Genomic DNA, 26,201 nt, shown 5'->3' with positions numbered 1-26,201 from the left:
GGTTCTGATTTCCCTTGCACTTGTAAAGCTGCAGTTGCCCCATGGCTGCGTGACTTGCACTTGAAAAATGTGGATCTTTGTTCCCCTCTAGTGGCTGGCTCACATGAGTGGATAAGAGTCTACTACAGCTAGTAGCTGGTGGAGTTACTACTTTAACTCAAGGAATAGAACAGGGGTGGGCAAACTTTTTGGCCTGAGGGCCACATCGGGTTTTGGAAACTGTATGGAGGGCCGGTTAGGGGAGGCTGTGCATACTGTGGAAAATACAGAAGATGTTCTTATACATACAAACCATGAAAAAATGGGTATTTACCACTACAAAAGGTTTTCTCTCCCCAGCCCACTCTCCTGCTGGTAATAGCTTATCTAAAGTGATCACTCTCCTTACTTAGGGGCCAGTGAGCCAGAGAGAACCATAAGGACAGCCTGTGTCCAGTCATCATTACACCTGAGCCTTGTCTCTTCTCTACCAGGAAGAGTGCTTCATTAGCTAGGACCGCAAATGCCTCAGCACTTGTCCCCCGCCCCCGTCAGTTTTCCTGGCTGAAGTGGCTGGCCATAGCTTTTAGCTTTACTACTTCAGCTGATCGCAATTAATATGCAGCTCATGGAATTCAGGTCCTGGTCAAATCACAGGCATTCTTGCCAGCCGAAGGGAGATAGCCTTGTGGGTGACTTACCGTGCAACCTTCAATGCCTAACCATGTAAGAGGATCTCTGGTCACACTGTTGCCACAGTCAGAATCTGCATTGTGTACAACTGTGAGACGTTTTCCTCCAGAGTTCCGTGGCAACAGCTGATCAAAGTGACTCAGAAACAGGTTATTTAAAGACAAGCGTTATTTATTCACCCAGAGGTACATAGCAAGCAGGGGAAAGGGATTGACTAACAAAAGGCCTGTCCATCTGGATCTTACCAAAACTTTATTCTTTCTTTGCAAGTGTTGGGTAAATTCCACTCAGCCCAGACACCCGACTAGTGGCCTTGGAGATATAGACTGCCCCAGGCATGTTCTCCCAGTGTGTCTCTGTCAGAGACTCATCTCCAGCTATTGCTGCCCACTGCTCCCTACCCCCCAACTCCTCTGTAGGCCAGCGTCTTTAATAGTATAGTGCCCCTTTGACCCTAAGCTTGGGCCTGGGGAGAATTTAACCTGCTAACCTGTTTGGAGCCAGGCAGGTGGGCATTTCCCAATTAATGGATCCCCCATCGTTCCCTTAAAGACCTTGGATATCTCTCTCACTGTACAATATGTCATTGTTTCGTTATCTGCTTGTTTTCCCCCAGTGGCCTTCTTTGATTTAACTCCATGCAGTCAGGCAGGATCATATCCAGCAGGTAAACTGCAGGGCATGGGATATTCGTAAAACAACAACACAGAGAGCTCCCTCCTGTTCTGCACTGGGCTTCCAATGTTTCCCTTGTCTTCTCAGTCATGACATTTTGCGGTGGCGTTAATCTTCGTGATTCATCCCTTTGCAGGCCCTCGTGGCCCCGAGCAGTCGCTGAGTAATGCTATGAGTGGTGGTTGTTTTCTTGTTAGCAGGGTACGTGTTTTCTGTCAAACGTGCCTCTCCCTGGAACCGTCTCCTCTGTTCGGAGCACATCTTTGGCTCTTGACGAAGGATAGGTCGTGAGGAGGACCGATGCCCTGCTGCATTGCTTACTAGCTTTTCTTTTCTTTTCTTTTCCAGGTGTGTGTGGCTGCTGTGGTGCGTTGCGTCCCCGTTACAAGAGGCTAGTTGACAATATCTTTCCGGAGGATCCAGAGGTAAATGAGCTTCCTGTTTAATTTAAGCACAATAATTTAACAGCCCCCAGCTTGCTGGAAACAGTCCCAGCATTTTCACATTTCTCCTGTGTGCGGGATTGCAGGGAACTCACTGTCATTCAGGGGTGTTCATCTGCATGCCAGGGGAATGCTGTTGCAGAAAAGGTGACCTCTTAAGGCTCCTCCGGGCCGTACATGGAGGATTTAATTTTCTGTAATTTGCCCTTAATTTTAGTTAGAAGCATTGTGTGTTGGTACCAAAAGCCAAAGCCCTTACCACCTGAGCTATAATGGCCTCTCTGGGTTTGTCTAGACTAGGGTTTAACTAGATTTGTCGTCAGCTCGAGGTGATAACCACAGCTCTAAATGCTAGTCTAAACACTCCCCAAATATTTAATTCAAGACACAAGTGTGTGTGGGTTAACCTGGGCTGAGTCCTGCCACAAACATTAGAGGACTGTTTAGCCTAGTGTTTATGATTACGTTCATTAACTTGAGTTAATTGCAATCAGGTCCATGTCCGTAGCACCGTTTGGCCCCGAATTTGGAAGTACTCGATGCTAGTGACTTGTCTCAAACTCACTCAGTGGCAGAGCCGTGAATAGGAGGAACCTAAGACTCCTGGCTCCCAGGCCTGTCCTGAACAGTAGACAACAGAGCCTGGAATACACATCACTGCCAAGTTTAAAAAGCATCTCACATTGGTTGCTTATTTCCCACATTATGTCACAAGTCTTTGTTTGACATCTGTTCCACTTTGTCTGTAACTGTGACACTCTGAGTGTGTTTCCCAGTCTTGGAGAAGAGCCCGGTGTAAGCTCAAAGGCTTGTCTGTCTCATCCACAAAAGTTGGTCCAATAAAAGATATTACCTCCCCGACTGTGTTTCTTTGACATCTATGTGATTCAGTGGCTGATGTCACAAATGGATGGGTGAGGACATAAACAGGGAAGCAGGAGTGGCAGAAGTGCCTCCAGATTCAAGACTCTTGTTTTCATGCTGAAGTCCTTGGCAGTACAGAATAAGGGAGGAGGAATGTTGAAAACATCTCACATGGGAACAGAATGATTTCTAAAGAAAACTGTTTTTCAAAGCTTTCCATGACACACAAGCAGCTTTCTGGGATAATTACCTGCCCACTCAATGAAAGCGTCAATCCCCCAGCTCTCTTTGAAGATGCTGTCATTGTCCCGCTAAGAGAGATTTTTTTTTATCTCAACAACTTCGTGCCCTGGTACAATGAAGAACTAACTGGAACAGATCCTTTCATACGTTACAGTATAATTTTGTCTGGAGGAACAGATGAAATTTTCTTTTCCCTGAAGAGGTGTTCTGCTGTTGTGTATAAAATAGATGTATAATAAATGCCATGGATGGATGGGAGAACAAGAGGCAAGCTAGCAGCATCCCCGTGTAACTAATTGTGACCACATGCATGCAAATACCACCAGACACGAGTAGGAATTGATGTCTGAGATGCGTGGCTGGTGGTCTCCTAATAGGATGGCAACAGCATCTTCAGAGAGAGCTGGGAGATTGACACGCGTGCTGAAAAGGCAGGTAATTATCCCAGGCTGCTTGTGTAGCCCCAGCAGATGTAAACTACACCAGGTACAGGGCAGAATCCGGCCTAGTACCTTCCACCTTAGTGGCTGAAGATCACTTTGGTCCTAAAGATCATCTTAGGAAGATGGTGAGGTAGTGAGACCTTGCATTTCTACAGCACCTCCCATCTGAGGAGCTCCAAGTTCCCAACATACGGCACCTGGATAGGTGGCCTGACCTCTGCACCATCCCTGCAAAAAAGTGTGTGGCTTGCCGCAGCTGGAGATAAAGCTTGGGGGCAAATGGGGCAAATAGAGTGAAGTGACTTGAAGGCTGATTCAAGCTGGTGGGTTGTCCGCCCCGGAGGCGGAGGTCTCTGTTTAGTCCCAGCCAGGTTCCACAGACACCAGTTCCTCACCAGTGTGCTTCAGGCATGACCCTGAGGGCTGACTTTGCTGCTAGTCAGTCCTTTGACTCTGGACTGAGGCGGCCAGCTTGTGCCAGCTGTGAAGTGCGTGGTGGCTCCTTCACTCATTTCACACAGGCCGCTGGGCAGCAGATCCCTCAATGCTAACGGATACTGACAGCTGACCGGGGGGTTTTGGGCACCTTCCTCTGAAACATCGAGAATCTGGCCAGCGTCCGAGATATGAGATGCTAACTGACTAATTAGGCTATTGGTCTGACCCAGGGTGACAATTGGTGTGACTTCCAGTGCTGTCGATTTCAACCTGGAGGCCGAAAGCTCCATAGCCCCTTCCCCTGTGCCGTTCCTTGGGAATTGCCTTGTAAAAGGCAAAGGAGATCAAACCCCGTGTCGGTCTATTTTCCAGGATGGGCTGGTAAAAACCAACATGGAGAAGCTGACCTTCTATGCGCTGTCTGCGCCGGAGAAGCTAGACCGCATTGGCGCGTACCTTTCGGAGAGGCTGATCCGAGATGTGGGCCGGCACCGATATGGGTAAGAGGCAGCGTGACACTGACTCACAGCAAGAACTACGCGTGTGCAGAAAGAGTGGGTGCCCAAAACATATGGGACAAGGTCCAGGCAAAGACTGAATGAAGCTAATGGGATGAATTGGCGCACCAAGCACTAAAGTATCCATGTGTCCTGGGGGACACCCAAACTACTGTGTTCTCTGTTGCCTGGCCAGCTACACACACATCAGGTTACATCTAGACGATGGTATCTTGTCACCTATGAATGTACACGTGGTGTGAGACCAGGAATTGAATTACTGTGCCGTTCTCCTCTGCACCTACCTATGCCTGGAGCTACACCAAGCTCAGAGTACGCATTCATCCATGCATATGGAGTTCCAAAGCACCTTCCCTGTAGTAGCTAGAAGCTGTTAAGAGGCTTGCAACAGCTACTGCTTACCCAAAGTCATCCATAGCACTGAGGGGCAGGACTGCAAAACATAGCTGATTCCTGCCCACCATTGCTAGAGCGCTGTGCTTGGGCAGGCTCGAGGATTTTGTGGGTTGGTGGGTGACGATGCTGGGTTACACCACAGGCTCTTAACTGATTCGTTTTATGTACCAAGTGTCTGAGATCTTTAGAACTTTCCCCACCCCATTTCTTGCTGAGGAGTGGAGCCATGCTGGCTTGTTGCTGTTAGCCCTGGTCAACTGTTTCTATCTGTTACTTTTTCAAGACTCTGCTCAGGGGAAAAGGGCTACAAGTATCTTTTAATGAAAACTGAGTCTCCTCACTTCTGGTTTATCCTGAATCTTGGGCACCTGTGGCCTTCATAGGGTCCAAGGTCAGAAGAGACCATTGTGATCATCTAATCTGCCCTCCAGCGTACCACAGGCCTGAGAACTGCCCTGAATTAATCCCTGTCTGAATTATGTTTTAGGAAAACATACAGTCCTGATTTTAAAAAATGCCAGTGATGGAGAATCCCCCAGTTGTTGCAATGATTAATTACCCTCACTGTTAAAAATGTGCACCTTGTTTCTAGTCTGAAGCTTCAACTTCCAGCCAGTAGATCTTGTTATGCCTCTTAAAGAACCCTCTGTTATCAAATTTCTGTTCCCTATGTATGTACTTATAGACTTAACCGTCTCTTTGTTCAGCTAAATAGATAGACTCAAGGAGTTCAGTCCCTATAAGGCATTTTCTAATTCTTTAATCGTTCATGGGGCGCAAAGTCCGACTGTCTGTGTCGAGCCTGTTCCTTTGCCCTTGCATCCCTGTGCAGATGGGGTTCTATCCGACCGTACCCCTGGATCCTGTGGCACATTCCTCATGAATCCCGCCAAACCACGCTGCCCCTTCGCCTGGGCACTATATGTGTAAATGGTCATCAAAATCTCTGCTTCATAAAGCCATAGGGATGGCTTCTCCTCCTCCTGGCCCATTAGGTAACCATCCACCACTTTGCAAAGTGAGTGTATACAGCAGCCACCCGTGTTGGGAGGAGCGCAGGTCGTATTTTATGCACACTTTGCATTGGTAGCAATGAGGAAGTAGGATACATGGAAGAGGAGGAGACTTAAGCCCACAATTTGCTTTTCACAGAACCATTGCATTAGCAGGAGGGTTGTAAGTAAGATGCCGTTCTGGGCGCCACGTTTCAGGAAAGATGTGGACAAATTGGAGAGAGTCCAGATGAGAGCAACAAAAATGATAAAAGGTGCAGGAAAGCTGTGAGGGAAGATTTAAAAAATGGGGTTTGTTTCGACTGGAGAAGAGAAGACTGAGAGGGGATGTGAGGAGTCTTCAAGTGCATAAAAGGTTGTTCTAAAGAGAAGTGTGATAAATGGTTCTCCTTACCCTCTGAGGACAGGACAAGAAGCAATGGGCTTAAACTGCAGCAGGGGAGGTTTAGGTTGAACATTAGGGAAAATTTCCTGTCAGGGTGGTTAAGCACTGGAATAAATTGCCCAGGGAGGTTGTGGAATCTCAGTCATTGGAGGTTTATAAGAACACGTTAGGGGATGGTCGAGAGCAGGGGTCGGCAACCTTTCAGAAGTGGTGTGCCGAGTCTTCATTTATTCACTTTTAATTTAAGGTTTCACGAACCAGTCATACATTTTAACGTCTTTTAGAAGGTCTTTCTCTCTAAGTCTATAAGCTATTGTCTGTCTAAGCTATTGTCAGGTGTAAAGTAATCAAGGTTTTCAAAATGTTTAAGAAGCTTCATTTAAAATTAAATTAAAATGCTGATCTTACACTGCCGGCCCGCTCAGCCCGCTGCCAGCCTGGGGTTCCGTTCACCTAGGCCGGCAGCAGGCTGAGTGAGGCCTGCGGCCAGGACCCCGGCTGGCAAGGGGCCGGCAGTCAGAACCCCAGACCGGCAGTGGGCTGAGAGGGGCCGGCGGCCGGGACCCCAGACTGGCAGTGGGTTGAGCGGCTCAGCCCGCTGCCACTCAGTCCACTGCCGGTCTGGGGTTCCGTCCGCTGGCTCCTGCCAGCCAGAGTCCTGGCTGCTGGCCCCCTTCAGCCCGCTGCCAGTCTGGGGTCCTGGCCCTGCCCACATAGAGTGGGTACCTACCTTCTCCCTGGCTCTAGCCCATTCTCTTCCTCTCTCTCTGCACTGAGCTGGGGGTGGGAGTGCACTGAGCACAGGGCTGGGGGTGAAGGAGCAGGCTGGCGGTTGGGGTGTAAAGTCTAGCCAGGAGCTAGAATGAGGGAGGGGGCTTAGGGTTGTGGCAGGAGGTTGGGGTGTGGAGTGCTTACCTGGGCAGCTCCCATTTGGTGTGAGGGTGTAGGTGGGAATGTGGAGGGTGGGTGCAGGAGCTCCCATTTGGTGCTCAGGGTGGGGGTGGGAATGTAGGGGGTGCAAAAGTCAGGGCACAGGGTGTCGGGGGGGCTGCGTATGTTTGGGGGTGCAGGAGTCAGGGCAGGGGGCTGAGGGTGTGTGAGGAGGGTGCAGGAGTCAGGGCTGAGGTCGTGGGGGATGCAGGGATCAGGGCAGAGGGCTGGGGGTGTGTGAGGGGGGTGCAGGAGTCAGGGCATGGGGTGTTGGGGTGTGTGAGGAGGGTGCAGGGGTCAGGGCAGAGGGCTGAAGGGGTGTGTGAGGGCGTGCAGGGGTCAAGCTGAGGGGGTGTGTGAGGAGGTGCAGGGGTCAGGGCTGAGGGTGTGTGAGGAGGGTGCAGGAGTCAGGGCTGGGGTTGTGGGGGATTCAGGGATCAGGGCAGAGGGTATGTGAGGGGGGTGCAGGAGTCAGGGCATGGGGTGTGTGAGGAGGGTGCAGGGGTCAGGGCAGAGGGCTGAGGGCGGTTCAGGGATCAGGGCAGAGGGCTTGGGGTGTGGGCTGGGGTCGTGGGGGTGAGCCCAGCCCCTTGCCCTGAGCGGCTCGCGGCAGGGGGCTGGAGGGGATATTCCCTGATTCCACCCCCTTCCCCACGGCCCCGTCCCCACCTCTTCGCCGCCGCCTCCCTGGAGCAGCGAGTGCGCTGTGGGTCCCCTTCTCCCCCTCTCTCGCAAGGGCCATCAGCTGATGAGTGGCAGGGAGGGAGAGGAGGGGGGGAGGAACCCAGCACGCTGGGGCAAGAGGCAGGGGAGGGGGGAGCTTGGCTGCCCTGCAGCAGTAGCCGGCAGGACCAAGCTTCTTCACCCTGCCCCCGCGGGGTGTGTGTGTGTGTGTGGAGAAGAGCGCACTGGGGCGGGCAGGATTTTTAATGGCACGCTGCTGCCAGGGCAGCTGGGACCCCGGCAGGCAGCAGCGTGCCATTAAAAATCGGCTTGCGTGCCATCGGTTGCCGACTCCTGGTCTAGATAATACATGGTCCTGCCTCAGTGCAGGGGACTGGACTAGATGGCGTACTGAGGTCCTTTCCAGTCCCTACATTTCTGTGGTTCTAGGTTTGTAAGATTCCACCCCTAGGTACCAATTATTACCTTGCTCTAAGGCTCAGATTAACATCTCTTTCTGGGGCAATATAGAATGGGACCTATTGAAGGAAGAGAAACTATTTCATTTGTTCCCTTGACGTTGCAATTTTTTGGCTCAGCCAGTTGACTGGATTCTATATTCTTTCTCCATTTTTCTCTGTCTGTCTTTTATGCAGTGCCATGTCTGGGACTTGCATTGTTTACAAACCTATTCCGTTGGTAGCAGAGCAGTTGCTAAGACTAGACAGCTGCTCTGATTAGAGATGCCAAGTGCTGGAAGAGTGCAGAAGGGATCACTCTTTGAAATAAGGGAGAGATTCATTCTCTTTGCCTCAGGAACAAACCCAAGACTGACAAATGTATCTTAACGCCACAGTGCAGTGGGAAGTTCAGTTTGGCTTTCGTCCTCTGGGAAGAGGTGGCAGAGAGGTGCTCCTAAGAAGTAAAAAAGTTGAAAAACCCTCAGTCTGCTATGAATCAGACATCATGACTGACAAGACACCCCAAAGCTTTGCCTGCTGTTATATACATAAGTGGCTGCTAACGGGGCTCTGCATGCTACCCAGAAGAACGACATGAAGAGAGTCTGACATCTGATGCGAGACTTTCTGGGCACTGTTTTTCCTTCCCCCTCTCCCCCCACACCCTCCCAGTGGTACAGGCATGGAATTGACTTAGTGCATCAGTTCATTCCCTGCAGAAGGGCAGATCTCAAGTCTTTCTCTAATCCCTGAAGTCAAGCTCAGGTCATCACCAGTTGGAATTGACGTGCTTCTTCAGACCAGCATCGTGCTGTGACCTAAACTCAAAAGCAATGAATTGTCGGTCCAGAATAAACAGCCACGGGAGAGCTGCAGAATTTAATTTGTGTTTGCTGATCTCCCGCCTTGTAAAATGAAGTTATAGTCCTTTTAAAAAAAAAGAAAAAAAAATTACAGAATCTTTCTGCAATGGTTGTTCATGCTAGTAGCCCCGCGGGGTGACCTCTGTGATCTGATTTGCTTGCACTTGTATTTTCCTTAATAATTCTCTAGAAATTGTTTGTTTTTTGAACTCTCCTGCAATTGAACCCAGCAGTTACTGGCAGGCAGCAGGTGTCAATCACACCCCAGGACTTCCCAAGTCCCATTTGGCCCTCTGGGCCACCGCTGTGTTCAGTTGTCCCCAAAACAGACTTTCAAATACTGTAATATATGGTTCAGGACACCATTTTTAAAATACACACAGTTGGGCTCGGTCTCACTGTGTTCCACACCAGCGTGAATAGGAGTGTTTTCAATGGAGCTACACTGGTCTAATACTGGGGTAAGTGAGAGTGGAATCAGGCCTGGTACCAACTTGTCAAACACACACCTTCCTTACGTGAAAAGAAAAGGAGGACTTGTGGCAACTTAGAGACTAACCAATTTATTTGAGCATAAGCTTTCGTGAGCTACAGCTCACTTCATCGGATGCATACTGTGGAAAGTGTAGAAGATCTTTTTATATACACACAAAGCATGAAAAAATACCTCCTCCCACCCCACTCTCCTGCTGGTAATAGCTTATCTAAAGTGATCACTCTCCTTAAAATGTGTATGATAATCAAGGTGGGCCATTTCCAGCACAAATCCAGGGTTTAAACACCAACGTCGGGGGGGGGGGGGGGGAGTAGGAAAAAACAAGGGGAAATAGGTTACCTTGCATAATGACTTAACCACTCCCAGTCCTCTATTCAAGCCTAAGTTAATTGTATCCAATTTGCAAATGAATTCCAATTCAACAGTTTCTCGCTGGAGTCTGGATTTGAAGTTTTTTTGTTTTAATATTGCGACCTTTAGGTCTGAGATCGAGTGACCAGAGAGACTGAAGTGTTCTCCGACTGGTTTATGAATGTTATAATTCTTGACATCTGATTTGTGTCCATTTATTCCTCTACGTAAAAGAATAAATGGACACAAATCAGATGTCAAGAATTATAACATTCATAAACCAGTCGGAGAACACTTCAATCTCTCTGGTCACTCGATCTCAGACCTAAAGGTCGCAATATTAAAACAAAAAAACTTCAAATCCAGACTCCAGCGAGAAACTGTTGAACTGGAATTCATTTGCAAATTGGATACAATTAACTTTAGGCTTGAATAGAGACTGGGAGTGGCTAAGTCATTATGCAAGGTAACCTATTTCCCCTTGGTTTTTTCCTACCCCCCCCCCCGACGTTCGTATTTAAACCCTGGATTTGTGCTGGAAATGGCCCACCTTGATTATCATACACATTGTAAGGAGAGTGGTCACTTTAGATAAGCTATTACCAGCAGGAGAGTGGGGTGGGAGGAGGTATTTTTTCATGCTTTGTGTGTATATAAAAAGATCTTCTACACTTTCCACAGTATGCATCCCATGAAGTGAGCTGTAGCTCACGAAAGCTTATGCTCAAATAAATTGGTTAGTCTCTAAGGTGCCACAAGTCCTCCTTTTCTTTTTGCGAATACAGACTAACACGGCTGCTACTCTGAAACCTTCCTTATGTGCTGTTACCAGGACCCCAGGTGCTCCCTGATTTCGTGGCCTTGGCATTAGCACCAGAATCCACCCTTTGAGGCAACTGCATGAACTAAGCCTGGCACCCTTTGGGGAGTGCAGGACAGCAGAGGGGTGTCTGTCTGTGGGGGGTAGCTGGCTATCTACTGCCGTTTTCTCTTCCCCTGCAGGTACATGTCTGTAGCAAGGTAGCTGGCTTTGCACGTTGTATACAGTGCATCTTTCATTCACACCCCGTGCACCTTTTTGGGGGGGCTTCTGCTGGTGTCTTATTAGCACAAAGGCTAAGTGCAGCTAAATGTCTCTGCTTGCAGACAGACCCTTTGTAGTTGGCTCAGATCTCTGCTGTTGCGGCACTCCATTGATCAGCAGTTCTGCGCTTGGCACCAGTGTGCAGACGGATTTTTACCGCTGTATAAATCTTTAGTATTTCTGAAGGTGGAAGGTTAAAGTCTATTGAACAGTAACTCATTTATTCTGGCTGTGGGGGGCTCTCCGTCTCTCTCCTCTGTGTGTTTGGGCGTTCATACCCAAGGCTGTACGGTACACTTCCTAGTTTCCTTTTACAAAGGGATTTGGTGCATTGACATATTTAGCAGCTGATCGCCTGTTCGCTCTGTCCGTTGTTTCTGAGGGTGTATTTTTTTTCATCTGCATCATCTCAACATTCAGGCAAGGCGGCGACCCATGCAAATAGAGCCTCCATCTGCAGATTATTTTCTGCTCGTACTAGAAATCTTTGCTTGGAGATTCTCTTCCTCTGTTGCGCGTCGTTTTCCCCCTTACAGAGCGATATGGTCATTGTTGCATGTGACCAAGGCTACCAAATCTAGGATCTTTAAGGAGTCAGGACATGAAATGTACATTAGCTGTATTCTTGTATCCATGGTTGTCTTGGCTGCTTACTGGACCTCTATGTGACACGGCCTATCCAGGTGGGACTCACTCGGCCATCCTATGTCTTCCTTTCTTGTGACCTCTTTCTAACTCCGAGTGAATTGGAATGGAGTGGTTTTTGTTTTTCACCCTCATCTCCTCTCTGAAAGCCAAGGCTAATCTCTGCTGAATGAAGAGAGCCTCTCTCTAGAATAATATGAATAGTGCTGGGTCATGCCCAGGGACACACTGAGATCAGGGCCCTGTGCTAGGCTCTGTACGGACCCAGAGTAGTACATAACCTTTGCCTCTGAAGCGCTTACGATCTAAATGGAGAGGCCAGACAAAGGGTAGGGGAAAGGGGTATGATAGATGAATGGCGTAATCAACGTGATGGTACCATGAGTTTTTTGGGAGGTGGGTGGTTGGAGTTAGGAGGGGATTAGGGAAGGGGGTGAGGGAAGGTAGGAAGGGGCAGGTGTGGAGTGATGCGGCGGTGAAGAGACTGTGAAGGAGGAGGTGGGAGCAAACAGCCGATCAGCCCCAGTCAAAACTGTAGTAAATCTCATCGTGTCCGTGGAGCTCCATCTCTGCTGCTTCTGCAGCTGCTCCCCGGCTTCCTTCTCGGCTGGCTCCTCCCAGCCCAGTTTCCTTTCCCCAACACCTCACGGCTTGGGGGAAGGGGTGCACTGCGGGCATCCCCCCTGCTCAGTCGGGATCTTGTGGTTAATGCTCCAGGACAAGAGCCAGGTGCTCCAGGAGCTCTTCTTGGATCTGCCATGTGCTTTCCATAACTCAGGAGGCTGAGTGAACTAATGTTTGTAAAGTCGTTTGGGATACTGGGCCAGACGCCCGGCTGGCGTAAATCAGCGTAGCGCCGTTCAGAGCCGCACTGACATACAGCAGCTGATGATCTGGCCCGAGATCACATCCTGATAGGGGCAGAGCCGGGAATAGAAGCCACTGCACTTGTGAGGAGCCTGCTGGGTTCTTGTTTAAATGGGGCAGGCCTCATCTTTTACATGGGGAGGTGGCCCAGGGGGCTGCTGGTCCGAATGGAACGTGGCCCACCGGAGCCCGCAGCCTCTGCTGGCATCAGAGGTGAGGCCCAGGCTGCCGGGGAGGAAGCAGTGAGCTAGTGGGGTGAACCCATCAACAAACCCACACCTGTCTTGGTCCACCAATAGCTGGGGGAGTTCACCTTCCCTGGAGGCTTCATCACCCTCCGAAGGAGCTGCTGCTCCGGGATTGCCTGTATTCCTTCTGAGCTGGCTGGGCCCTTATGGGCCGAGGACAGCACTCACTCTGCCCTGTATGCCTGAGGGAGATCTAAGGCGTTAACGCTCTGCGGGCCAGGCCATTAGGCTGCTCACAGCCACACTAAGTGCATGGGCAGCACTGTCTGCAAGTCCCTGCGACCCTATTCTCCTTTCCTAGGGTATGAGTAACTCCTGTTCAAGCTTAGGGGAAGGGCTCCTGTCATGCTGCTAGAGAAGAGGAACAGTGGTCCAGTGATTAGGGCTGTAGCCTAGGGCTTTGGAGACCTGGGTTCAAGTCCCTGTGTTGCCAAAGACTCTTTGTATGACCTTGGGCAAGTCATTTAGTTGCTCTGTGTCTCAGCTTCTCCATCTGTACAATGGGGATAACACCCTTCCCTGCCTCATACGGGGGTTATGAGGATACTACAGTGATAGGAGCCATATAAGGACCATCGATAGAGATTGGGGCCCGCAGAGTCCAGCTTGGAGGTTGCACTGATCATTGCCAAGCGCAAACAGCTTGGGAGGGTGCTGACTTGACTCTGGGAGACAGAGGATTTTCAGTGTGTTATGATTTTAATCAAATCTGTGATGCAGCACCTGATGCCAAACATCTGTTAGCTGAAGCCAGAGGAGCAGGACCCTGCCCTGCAAAGAGCCAAATAATTCTCATTACGTGCTCCGGGGGGGCAGGCCGTGTTCAAAAAAACATCCCGCCGGGCTGGGTCACATATGCGAAAAGCAAGAGCCCTGATACCAGCGTCTGAGAGATGGAACGGGGACGCTCACGGAGGCTGTAATAATGCCTCTCACTTACTGCAAAGCATGTTGCTGACATTAGCCAACTCATCCTCCCAACAGCCCCAGAGGGTGAGGGAAACTAAGACAGCGAGGTGATGGGACTTGCCCCAGGCGACACATGGGGGCTAGTGTCTGAGGCACGGTTGGAAATTACAAACTCTTGGCTCTGGGGCTTGCACCCTCACCACTAGACTGTCTGCTGCCAGAGGTCTGGAACTAGATCTGCCTTTCCCACACGTGCCTTCCCCGTACATAAACCTTTTCAGTGGGCTGGCTGACTCTTTTGATCAGGTCATGGGATTTTAGTTGGTTTCACTGGGGTAACTCAGAAGTCCAACAGCTGTCTGGAAAGCCCAGTTGTGTTTGCCAATCCCAGGTCCATCTGTAAGACTTGAGTCTGTCTGTGAAATAGCCACTGAGGGTATTGGGACAGATCCATTGACTTCAATGGAGTTACGCTAATTTTTACTAGCTGAGGACCTGATTCTCTGTTGTGAGTGCACTTTAATTTGGGGAAGGGCAATAAATAAATTTCTGGGGCAGCTCACTCCTTCCACGACTGCAGGGTCCAAAGGCTGCTTGGCCTGTCTCTTTGTCATATAACTAGCCAACCAGAGAAGTAATCCAGAGCCATCTGCAGCCTGCATGCACAGACACCTCCAGAGCCGCATCAAAACAACCAGATTCAATTTGTCTTGGAAACCAAATGTGACACAGAACAAATTCTGAAACTGGAACCTAATCAGGCAGCCTGCACTGTGGTGTGTGTCCAATAAAGACTTATTCCCTGATGTTCGCAGTCTCTCCTTCCGTCTCTTTTCTCCTGTTCAAATATAGGAGCATTAGAAAAGAGATTTAATAAGTGACCTGAAAAGACCTGCAGTGACAACTCACTGCAAACAGTCCGGTGAGGTGCCCTTCTGCTTCTCCCTCCGGTGTTCGTCCTTGGAGCTGAGACGCACCTACCACGCTCATTGACATCAGCGAGTGGCGGGGGCCTGACCTTTGAGGGGATGCTGTCGGTGTAAGATGCCTGATGTGGAATTCACCCTCTCTTATGATCCATCAGAGCTGGGGGTGGTGACCGGCAGCGCCAGGGACACTTTTACCCAGGTATTTTCTGGAAAATCAGGGCTGCCTGGAGAGTTTTCTGGCTACACGTGGGGTGCAAGGGCAGCATTACAGATCTGATTTAGTTGAGTCTCTGCGCATACAATGCACTGACTAGGTTCATAGATTAAAGGCCAGGAGAGACCTTTGTGATCCCGGAGTCTGACCTCTTGTCTATAACACAGGGCAGAGATCTTCCCCACAATAATTCCTTTCGAACTAGAGCATATCTTAAAATAAATTAAATAAATAGATTAAAAAAAATCCAGTCTTGATTTAAGAATCGCCAAGTGATAGTGAATCTCTGCAACCCTTGGTAAGCTGTTCTAATGGTTAATTACCCTCCCTGTTTTTAAAAAAAACCCACGCCTTATTTCCAGTCTGAATTTGTTTAGCTGCAACTTCCAGCCTTTGGATCACATTAGACCTTTGTCTGCTAGATTCCCTGCCCTAAAGACTGTGCAGTTGAAGATGGAGAAGACATGGGGCGAGTCATTTGTAGCATGACTAGTACCAGGTGATTGTTTCCTGCTGTTCTTCATCGGGAGGAGGCAAAGGGTCTTTTCGCCTCCAGCAAAGAGATCCGAGTCCAGCCGCCGGTGCTCGCAGATGTTCAGCTGGGGCAGGGCTCTGAGGCATCACTGTGGGTGGTGGGATGTCTGACTTCCCCCAAAGTGCTCTATTTTGCTATCGGGTTATGCTCCCTCTGCCCTGCCTCCTGTTGCGGGGCTCAGGATATTGTAAAAGACCAAAGAGCCTGTGTCCCCATGGACTCAGCTGTAAGAAGACAACCAAGCAGGAAGACCGAATCCGGAATTGGTTGGGTAGCTTTGGAAAACACTATTCAGAGCCTTGTTCTGTTGCTGCCTCCTGGAGCTCTCTGGGCCTTGTGGGGCTGTTATTCCTAGAGAAATGAACGTGTAAAGAGAATCATCGTATTGCTTTTCCAAGTAGCTCTTCCTGCAGCTTATTCCCCACCAGAAGTCCTCTTAACCCTCAGTTTGCACCATTCCAGTTATTTCCCCAGCAGCCTCTTGCAGAGTAATGGGCGCTGGGAGCAGATTAACCCTTTCAGAAGCAAACGTGGGGTTTAATACAAATTGCCCATAATGCTATATTACTGCCTGGGCCAGATCCTCAGCTGGCGTAAATCAGCAGGGCTCCATTGACAGCTGAGGATTGGGCCCTGTGCTGTTGTAGCCTCCAAAGATCTTCATACGCAAACATTAATGACGACAAAGAGTCCCGTGGCACCTTATAGACTAAGAGACATATTGGAGCGTAAGCTTTCGTGGGTGAATCCCCACTTCGTTTTCCTCCAATACGTCTGTTAGTCTGTGAGGTGCCACAGGACTCTTTGGCGCTTTTACAGATCCACACTAACACGGCGACCCCTCTGATACTAAACATTAATGAATTAAACTGAGGATCTGATTCCTTCACGGTGTGTTGTGCAGTAAGCCTGCTTTACAGATGGGGAAACTGAGGCATGGAGTGAAGTGACTGGCTCAGGATTGCACAGTGAGTCAGCAGCAGAGCTGGCAGTTGACCCAAGGGTTCCTGAGACCCAGTCCTCCTGCTCTAATCACTGGGCCTCCTTTCCTACAAGGTGAGTTACTTTTGCAATATGCCGTTTCCCTCAGGTACGTGTGCATTGCCATGGAAGCCTTGGACCAGCTGCTAATGGCCTGTCACTGCCAGAGCATCAACCTGTTCGTGGAGAGCTTCCTGAAGATGGTGGCGAAGCTGCTGGAGTCAGAGAAGCCCAACCTGCAGATCCTGGGTACAAATTCTGTAAGTAGCAGCCTTGGCAAGGCCGAGCCTTTCGTCGTATCTTCTCGTGCAGAATGGTTGTCTTCCTCCCCCTCCTCTGATCCCCCTCCTTTTATAGCGATCCTTTGCAGTGTAATGAGATCCTGGTTCGATTCTGCCCGTTCCAATACGTAGGGGCACAAGAGCATGTTCATACACCAGCTTTTTCCCCCTGGAGAACCAGGTTCAAGCCTTGCCCAGATCACAGGTGGATCGTGATCTCCTCCTTCTCTAGCCACATCTCTGAACCACCGTGTGTGTTGGAAAATCTCCGGTTGGGAGAGGCTCAGGCTCAGGGGGCTGCAGGCCAGGGTGAAAGGGCATGAGTAGGAGCTGGGGCGGGGGCAGAGCTCGTGACGAGAATAGCCGGAGGGCTGTGGATCAGGATTGAGGGGCATCATCAGAGCTGTACGGGGGGAGCCCAGGACTGGGAAAACCGTGAAAGGCCCAGTGGCTTTCCCCACCCCATAAACCTAGTAGAGGGGAATAGCTCGTTCTGTGCTCTGGAGATCAGTAAGTGGAAGAGGGGCACAGGTGGGGGGTGGTGAATAGTGGGTCGGGGAAGAGTGTGTGTGTGTGTGAGAGAGAGAGAAGTCAGAGGTGAGAGGCAGAGAAAGAGACTGAGGGGTGTGGAGTGAGAGAGACAGGGAGGCAAAGAGCTGGAAGGATGGATCCAGTGAGGAGGTGGGAGAGACTGATGGGATGAGAGTGGGAGAGACCCAATGGGGTGAATGGGTGTGGGGGAAGGGTAGGAGGAATAGGGGTGTCAGGAGAGGATGAGATGGGGAATCAGTAGCAGAGAGGGGGAATGGAGACATGGGAAGGGAGCTGTTGAAAGCAGGAGGGGGATTGAGGGAAGTGGGTTGAATTTAGGGGATGGAATGAATGAAGATGGGACAAAGAGGGAGGGAAGGGGCTGTATTAAGCATTAAGCTTGTCCTGGGTCTGGAGGACACCAAGGGGCCAGCGCCCAAAGCTCATGGCCCTACTGAAATGGACCTTTATGGGGCGAGGATTGGGTTTGTCCCTGCTGTCGACCTGCCAGCAGCCCCAGAGGAAATGTGGAGCCTCTGTCATTTCTGTTGCATTCTCACCCTGCAAGTGGCATCTGTGTGAGCGGGGTCGGCGCGCTGGCAGAGGGGGGGATGTGGGGTGAGAAAGACGGTGCATACTGGTGTTGGCTATCTGTGGCTGGGATTGTGCGGTGTCCAAAAGGTGAAGGGGCCTTAAAGGGATATGGTCACTTAGGGGAAAGTTTGCAAAACTGGCCACTCTTTTGGGATGGTCAGTTCTTAGGAGCTTCTCCTAAGCCAGCTACGGCCCGATAATCAGAGGTGTAGGGCACCCGCAGCTGCCGTTGCCTTCACTCGGAGTTGCTGCAATATTGCCAGCCTAAGCATTCAAAAATCGGTAGTCAGGTCCACAGAAATCATGAGACGGAAGGAAAAAACATTCTGTCTCCTTTCCTCTTTGAACTTTTAGGTCACATTCCGAGCACCTCTTCAAGTTGCTTTTTCTGAAACCCTACGAGCCAGAAACATATTAAAAAAAAAAATAAAATAAAAAGAATGAGTTTCATAAAATAACGAGACTCCGGGACTTGGGGCTTTTTGGGGGAAGAAAAAACAAATCTAACAAGTTTCATGATGCAGTCACAAGAGTTGGCAAGGCTGTTGATGGGTACCCAGTGCCTCTGGAAATCAGGCTCAAGGTGTCTGAAGTTGGCCACCCAAGAAATCCGTGACCATGTGTGGGCTCAGAAGTCAAATTTAGCTAAAAGCATGCTGGATACAGTGAAGTGAGACCAGTTAGTCTCCCTGGCTGATTCACATGCTGCTGATCTCACTTCACTGTATCCAGCATGGTCCAGTGGATAAGATGCTGGGCTAGGACATTGGAGACCTGGCTTCTATTCCCAGCTCTGCTAAGGATTCTCTGTGGGACCCTGGCTGAGGCAATTCTCTGTGCCTCAGTTTCCCCAGTTTCTGTACAAGGGGGATAATACCATCCACTCTGGATCTGGAATAAGTTGCAGGGGACAGTGCTGCAGGGTGCGGCTTGACCTTGGTCCTCTTTCTTTGGACCCTGCTCTCCAAGCTTAGCAGAGTCGTTTGCCTGTGAAATCCCAGCTGAAAGGCTCTGCTGATGGCTGGTCTCTGTGGCCAGAGGAGGGTCTTTCCCTTTGTGTTAAGCTGTGACAGTCCTAGACAAATCCCAGGCTGGGTTTTCGTGCTCCGTGTAATGAGCTCTGGCACCCGAGACCCGCTGGGGGATTGTTTAGAGCTCCGTGCCTCTGGACAAAGGCTGAACCATGGAGGGGAGTTGTACAAAGGAGATTCTTAGCAGCAGCTTTATATCCAGAGAGAGCAATGTCGGCTGGAGCAAGCTTAGCCCAGCTGCTATGGCTCGCGCCTGGAGGGGCTGCCTCCCTGCATCTTGTAGCTACGGGAAGCCGGCAGGGTCACAGCTGCAGGAGCGAGCAGGACAGACACTGGCATAGCAAGCCCAGCTGCCAGGATCAAGACCCCTTTCCTTGGCTCAGTCTGTTCTGGTAACTAGCAGGCATGCCGGGGCACTACTTCTTCTCCCAGTCCTTAGCTAGTATTGCCCAGCGCTGAGTGCTGAGAATCAGGACTCCTGGGTTCTTTTCCTGTCTTTCCTCCTGATTTGCTGTGTGGCCTTGGGCAGTCACTTCACTGCTCCGTGCCTCAGTTACCCCCTCTGTAGAGCGGGGATCGTCTCGTTGCTCAGCCCTGCCAAGCTCTTTGAGATCCTCGGATGAATATTGAGCGCTCACCATGAACAATTCTGAACAGCAGGCAGACTCGGTACAAATCATGCTGGGTTCATGTGCAGTTTGTGAGCAGAGAAAGGGCTGAATTAGACAGCAACTGCATTTGCAAGAAATAATTTTGGTCAGCTCAAGTATGTAACATTACCCCCATTCTACAGATGGGAAAACCAAGGCACAGAGTGGTGAAATGACTTCCTCCAAACCACACAGGGTAGAGGTCCCGATTCACAATCCCCTGCTCTAACTACTACGCGTGCTGTCTCCAGCTGGGTAACTGCTCGTACAAGGGCTCTTCATACGTGCGTTTGGTGGGACAACTAGAACCGCTTATTGGTTGCTTCATTTCTCTGGAGTACTAGGTTTATGTGACATTAGTTAGGCTTTTGAAGACCCTGTGGACCTCTTGGAACCTGGCTTGATGGCTTCAGCATTGCTAGTTATAATCCTTTAGGCAGCGGAGACCTGTAGCTTTCTCTGGCTTAGCCATGTGGGTGGGTGACTGTTTACAGCTCTCCTGTTTGAACTCTTGTGGATGCATCTCAAAGTTCCTCGCTTGAGACTTGGCTGTGTAATAGACCATCCTCCTGCTGGATGGGAAACCCTGCTCTTGGGTTACGGCCAGCGGCTGCATCCCAGCTGGCAGGCAGGGCAGCTCTGTGTTGCAGAACAGAACGTTCCCAAGACCAGCGTGGGTTATAAATATCGCCACATAAAAACCGGAGGCACAGTCAAAAGCTTTCACACCCTGTTCTTCAATGATGTTAATTGCTCCAAATTGAAAGTGATGGGAAACTGCCATGGCGCATCCATCAGCAGAGCTATTAATCCACAGACATCAGAGAAGCAAGATCATTGATCGGTCGAGCTAAGTTAGCATAATGCTGCTGTTGGCAGGCTGGCACTGTCTCCTACTGTAATGACTCTGCCCTCAATAGCCACTGGATGGGAATCCTAGGATAGAATTATATTCTCCCAGTAATAAAGCGCATATCTGTTCAGGGAAAGGAGAATCTCCACTAGCTGTCTAAGGCCTATGACACACAGCTGAGCTGTTCTGGGTCCATCAAGTAGAGGGCAGTGGTCTCTTTCTTCCCCACCCCCCAGTTCATTCTGATACACTGTAATACTGAGCACTCTATGAGCAGTCATTTCTTCACATCCCTGCCTCCCTACCTCTGTGGTGTCATTCTGCAGGTGGGAAAACTGAAACACCGGGAGGTTAAGTGTTTTGCCTTAGGCTGCAGAAGAAGTCTGTGGCAGAGCTGGGATTAGAAGTTGGAAGCTCCTTGCTCCCCGTCCAGTGTTTAAAGCATTCAGCAACACTGCCTCCCTAAGTGAAAATTGGAACTCTGTCCAAACACCTCCTAACCTTTAGCGGCTCTGATAAACCAGAGCATGGATCCCAGGGCCCCATTGTGCTAGGGGCTGTACGGACACGCAGTAAAGAGATATTTCCTCCCCCAAAAGGTGGATGAGGCAAACTGCATGGGGCTTGGAGGCAGAGGTGAGGGGTCTGCCAAGTGTGCTCATTGGACCTGCGGGAGTCTCAGCTCGCCACCTGCCCGGGTGTTGCGCAGGCCATGGGAGAGCCATGGAGGCAGAAAGAGGCGACAGACCTGTATTTCGGTTTGTGGCAGCAGCAGCCACCTCCCCTCTTGGGCCGCCTGGAGCGTAGTGATTTTAATGGGAGTTGCTTTTTCACGCTTTTTCAAACGTTCAGCTTGCCGAAGGATTGGAGGTGACAGTCGTCAGCTGCTGGGCTCCAAACATTTCATCCCAGTGCTCGCGCTGTGCTGATCAAACCCTCCTCCGTGCTCACTCGAGCCAACAGGGAGCTGTGAGTGAGTGGGAGGATCAGACCCAAAAGAAAACACTGAGTCTGTCTCAGTCCGGTTCCCCTCCCAGACGCAATGGGGACCGAGCAGCCTAGGATGGAGGGGCAGCAAGTGGGACCCTGCCATGAGTCACTTTGCGGAAAGGAGCGGGGTTTATCAGCAGCTGATCTTTTAAATGAGACGGATGGCCCCCGTAGGCGGGAGGCTGATTGTACCTGGGAAGCATGGAATCACTACTGGAACATGGCCTTCGCAGCCCCGTTCCCTTCAGTTGATTTAATGATGGATTTCGAGCGTGCCCGTGGTCGGTGATCAATTTGGGAGAGTAAAGGGGAGCCATAGAGTCCGGTGAACATGAGGAATATCCATCCAAAGGCACAAGGAAAAACACTGAGCTCAAGGGAAATTCACTGCTGCTGAGCAGGGCTGGATTGTCATGCCTGCCAACCGGAGGGTCAGAGGCTGCTCTTGGTTACTCCGGTTGCAGGCTCAGATGCTGCTCTCAGCTACCGTAGTGTTAATCTGAATCCCTCCGTTAATGTTAATCTCAATCCCTGTGCCAGCAGGCCAGCTGCCTCCCTCAATCCCTTCCTGGCCTGAGGTTGCTCTGCAGCAGGCCAGCCTCAGTTTCCCCCTCTTCAGGGCACTTACAAACTCCACACAGTCTCTCGTGGCTAATGCCAGCCCTGCCTGGGAACGGGTGAATAACAGAAATAATTTAAGAGACCAGGTCAGGGAGGTAATACCTTTCATTGGACCAACTTCTCCAGGTCCAAATAAAGTCCATCAGCCAAGCATCAAACTTCACAGTCAGCCATGGGGCCTCCTACCATATCTCTTCTTGGGTCCCAGTCTGCTCTTTGTGAAGCTGTCGCATCCGGCTGGTGTTTAGCCCTCTGCCTCTGGCCTCCCTTTCTCCAGGTTAGAGTCTCCTGCAGGAGCTTCCTGCTCACAACTTATTCATAGATTCATAGATTCATAGATATTTAGGTCAGAAGGGACCATTATGATCATCTAGTCTGACCTCCTGCACAACGCAGGCCACAGAATTTCACCCACCACTCCTACAAAAAAAACCTCACACCTATATCTGTGCTATTGAAGTCCTCAAATTGTAGTTTAAAGACCTCAAGGAGCAGAGAATCCTCCAGCAAGTGACCCGTGCCCCATGCTACAGAGGAAGGCGAAAAACCTCCAGGGCCTCTTCCAATCTGCCCTGGAGGAAAATTCCTTCCCGACCCCAAATATGGCGATCAGCTAAACCCTGAGCATATGGGCAAGATTCATCAGCCAGATACTACAGAAAATTCTTTCCCAGGTAACTTGGATCTTACCCCATCTAAAACTTGTCTCCTTTACTACAGTTTCCTCCTCCTGTTCCCCTCTGGCTCATTATGGGGAACTCTGGCCCTCCATCAGAGAGGCTGCCTATGAGGCACAGGTGGGCAGGATCAGTTCCCTCTTACAGGGTGGACCTGGCCCTTTGACACCCTCCATGGATTTCAGAGGAGTTGCTGGCACAGCTGAGATCAGAAATTGGACCCGGAGTCTCCTGTGTCTATACAGATCAGGTTCAGCGTGTAGATCAGCTACAAACATCGCCCCTGACGCAGCCCGGGGCCAGTGTGAGGAATGAGGGGCAGGGCGAGGATCATGAAAGCTGTCCCCGCCCGTTCATTCCTTGCCCGTTATTGCTCCAGCAGCGCAGACCGTCGGCAATAGCAATCCAGATCGCGAAGCAGGACAGTCTTGAGGAAGAATTGCCTAGTGGTTAGAGCAGAGGACTGAGGCTCACATGCTGGGGTTCTGTCATTGACCCTGGCTTGGAGTGCATGTGTGGTGCGTATGTATCGAAATGCCTTAGGAATAACAATGGGCCCTGAGGATTTGGCTACTGCCTGGTTTGTGGTATTTCCCTGTGGCTTTTTTCAGTGGTCAGTTGCATTGCTGGCAATGAACTCTTAATAAATTTATTCCAGCTACGTTCTGGTCTGACTTGAGGGGACCCTCTGCCTGCCATGTGGTGTTTTGCACTCCATAATTCAGAGGAACAATTTCTGCAGAGAACCTGCTGTGTGCTTGTGTTGGGAAATGGGCAGCGGTAATGAGATGCTTCCTCCTCTCTCTGCTAAGGAGAAACTGTTTCAGGTGCAGGCTTAATTAAAGGGTATTGTCGCAAACGGTCCCTACTGTAATGGAGCTAATGATGGAGGCGTGAGGATGCTGTTTATAGACAGCCAGGCTGAGTCACACCTGTGAAATCTCGTCTTCGAAATGTCTTCCCTTCGCTGAGTCACGCATTGCTAATCCCCAATACTGATCATTCTCACACGCCCCCAGTGGGGGGGGCTCGTTCCACAGCTCTCTCAGATGTGCCCATCTCAAGGCATTTAGCAGAGATGTGTGCAAATCCTGTTATCGCTGTGTCCCTGAAGGCCTCCATTCGCCCATGCAGATTCTGCACCCTTGGGGAGTCTCTGTAGTGTAGAAATCCGGCTCAGACACACGTAGAAGCCCCAAACCCCCTCTCATCCACGCACACGTGCCTGCATTCCCCTTAGCACATGGGCTTGCTGGACGGGGCATAGGTGCCAACCCGTGTCCCAGCCTGCCCGCGTTGCAGTGAGGACATAAAGCTTGTGTTCTGATAGTCCACAAGTGCTATCCCACAATTCCCAGGGCCTGCTTGTTCCAGCCCTTCTAGATCCCAACTTCCTACTTGCCTCCTATGCCTCGGAAGCAACTTGCTGGTTGAGGTGCAGCTGTTTGGTGTTTAACCCCACGCGGACGGCTCAGCTTTGCACTCTGACTCTCGTGTAACTCTGCATAAGCAGGTCCCCTCTCAGGACTCGGAGGTCCTAGGGTTCAGCAGAGATGTGTGTGGGTCCTGTTATTAATTTTGCTGTGTTTCTCTACTGAAATCGGCGATGGTGCTCGGTGCTGTACGTAAAGGCTTGAGCCTCCAGGAGCTTACAGTGCCGTTCAGATGCATGCATGAGACTTCCAATAGCTGTCGCGTGTCAGGGGTGTTCGCCTGAGTTTGGGGCGACGGGGGTGTGGGGGGAGAATCCTGCGGCGGTTTCTCAACACGACTACCCTGTGAGATAGGGAAGGATCATTATCCCTGTAGTATAGGTGGAGAAGGTGACACACAGTGGGGAAATGATCTGCAGAGCCTCAGCAACTCGGAATTAGAACCCAGGAGTCCTGGTGACCCCACCTGCTCGAACGGCGAATGTTTATTTAAAAAACCTTATTTGAAGTTAGTTCCTTGAATTTTTAATAATTTAACTCATAGAAAATTTCCAGTGTCTGTCAAAGCTGATGCTTTGGTCTTTAGGTACCTGTCTCTGGCTTCTCCTGCTTTGGAGACTTTGAAGTATGCGTGACTGGCGACAGCCCCACTCTGAGCCCAGAGACGCTGCTGGGTGTTTTCAGATATGCTTCAGTCTATGTACAGCAGAGAAAGAGCATCATTACAAACCACAGGTCCCTCTGCACTCTCAATGGTTGGTTTGAGCCTGGGTCGCCAATACAGTTAATCAGGGACTGCTAATGGCTGGTGGAGCCTTTCATCTACAGGTCACTCGCTCCAATCCATCTCGGGGCAGGCAAAGCACAAAGCGATTCCGGTCTGATGGCTGTCTACTGGAGTGAAATGCGTGGTTGGTCTGAGTCTAGGTCCCTATGGACAGATGTTGCCATCCCAATTTATTACGTGTATTAAGGTAGCATCCAGAAGCCCCCCATCCGATCCGGGTCCCATTGTGCTAGGCGCTGGCTAGACAGACAGACAGGGAGACAGTCCCTGCTTTCAGACAGCTCAGTCTGCAGTTGGCACCATGTTGCAGCCCTGGTTGGCAGGCAGAGCAGAGGGGCCACAGATCGAGTGGGCCCTGGGGAATGTTCTCCTTTCTCAGCCCCAGGAAGAGGCCCCTGCAGGCCAGGAAGGAGGCAGATTGGCAGGAGATGGGCAGCATGCAAGAAGCTCCGCTGCCTGTCTGTTGTGCTCTGGAGCTTGTCAATGGGGCATCTTTTGGGAGCACTTAATGTCCCCCTACTCTAAAACAAACCTTCTCCCCAAAAAGGAGAGGCTGCAGCCAACACTGCCGGTGCCAGCCGACATTGAAGGCCTGGGAGCTTTAGGATTCTAGGGTGACAATCAAGGGAAACTAATTAAAATCGGTGTCTTCCGTTGGGATAACTAGCTCCTTCGCTGGCGGGGGGATGGGCAGGAGCATCCTTCCCAGTTCTCTCACCCCGCGGTCCAAGTCTCGTCCCATATCAGCACATGGATGTGTAGTAAGCTAAGCGGGCGGCTGCCTTCTTGTGCAGCCAGTGGTACAAGGTTCGTTATATAACACTGCTGCTTTTCCTGGTAAATAATGGAGGCATTTATAGGTTGAAAGAGGGTCCCTTTTTTCTGGGAACCGTTCCCAACACGGCTGAGCCAGCTTGTTGGATTGCACAAAGCCAGTCTTTCATTTCCTCTTTGGATCTGACATTTTATTAAGAGAGCAAAAATCGTGCGCCTAGAGGCGAATCAGTCCCTTCTGCCCGTGCAATGATCTGAACACCGAAGATAGAGGCTGAGCAAAATGTGCAGATGATACAAAACTACTCAAGAAAGTTTAAGTCACAGGCAGACTGTGAAGAGCTACAAAAGGATCTCTCAAAACTGGGTGACTGGGTAACAAAATGGCAGATGACATTCAGTGTTGATAAATGCAAAGTAATGCACATTGGAAAGCATAATCCCAACTAGACATATAAAATGATGGGGTCTAAATTGGCTGTTACCACTCAAGAAAGAGATCTTGGAGTCATTGTGGACAGTTCTCTGAAAACATCCACTCCATATGCAGTGGCTGTCCAAAAAGCGAACGGAATGCTGGGAATCATGAGGAAAGGGACAGATAACAAGACCGAGAATATCGTATTGCCACTATATAAATCCGTGGTGTGTGCAGATGTGGTTGCCTCATCTCAAAAAAGATGTATTGGAGTTGGAAAAGGTTCAGAAAAGGG

The 26,201-nt window shown here is 50.3% G+C and overlaps 1 protein-coding gene across 2 annotated transcripts in view; it reads left to right on the top strand.

Moving 5' to 3' along the window:
- Positions 1-4,150: 4,150 nt before the first annotated feature.
- Positions 4,151-26,201, top strand: part of EFR3B (EFR3 homolog B) — a 76,021-nt gene continuing 53,970 nt past the window's right edge. For both annotated transcript variants that reach the window (XM_077811498.1, XM_077811499.1), the window contains exons 1-2: positions 4,151-4,278; positions 16,376-16,526. In XM_077811498.1, the coding sequence (XP_077667624.1) occupies positions 4,172-4,278; positions 16,376-16,526 (258 nt within the window). In that variant the 5' untranslated portion in view covers positions 4,151-4,171. The remainder of the gene's footprint in view (positions 4,279-16,375; positions 16,527-26,201) is intronic.

This window comes from Eretmochelys imbricata, chromosome 3, assembly GCF_965152235.1.
Source record: "Eretmochelys imbricata isolate rEreImb1 chromosome 3, rEreImb1.hap1, whole genome shotgun sequence".
Classification (NCBI taxonomy): domain Eukaryota; kingdom Metazoa; phylum Chordata; order Testudines; family Cheloniidae; genus Eretmochelys; species Eretmochelys imbricata.
The sequence above is the reverse complement of the archived record's forward strand: the minus strand, read 5'-3'. Positions and strand labels throughout refer to the sequence as shown.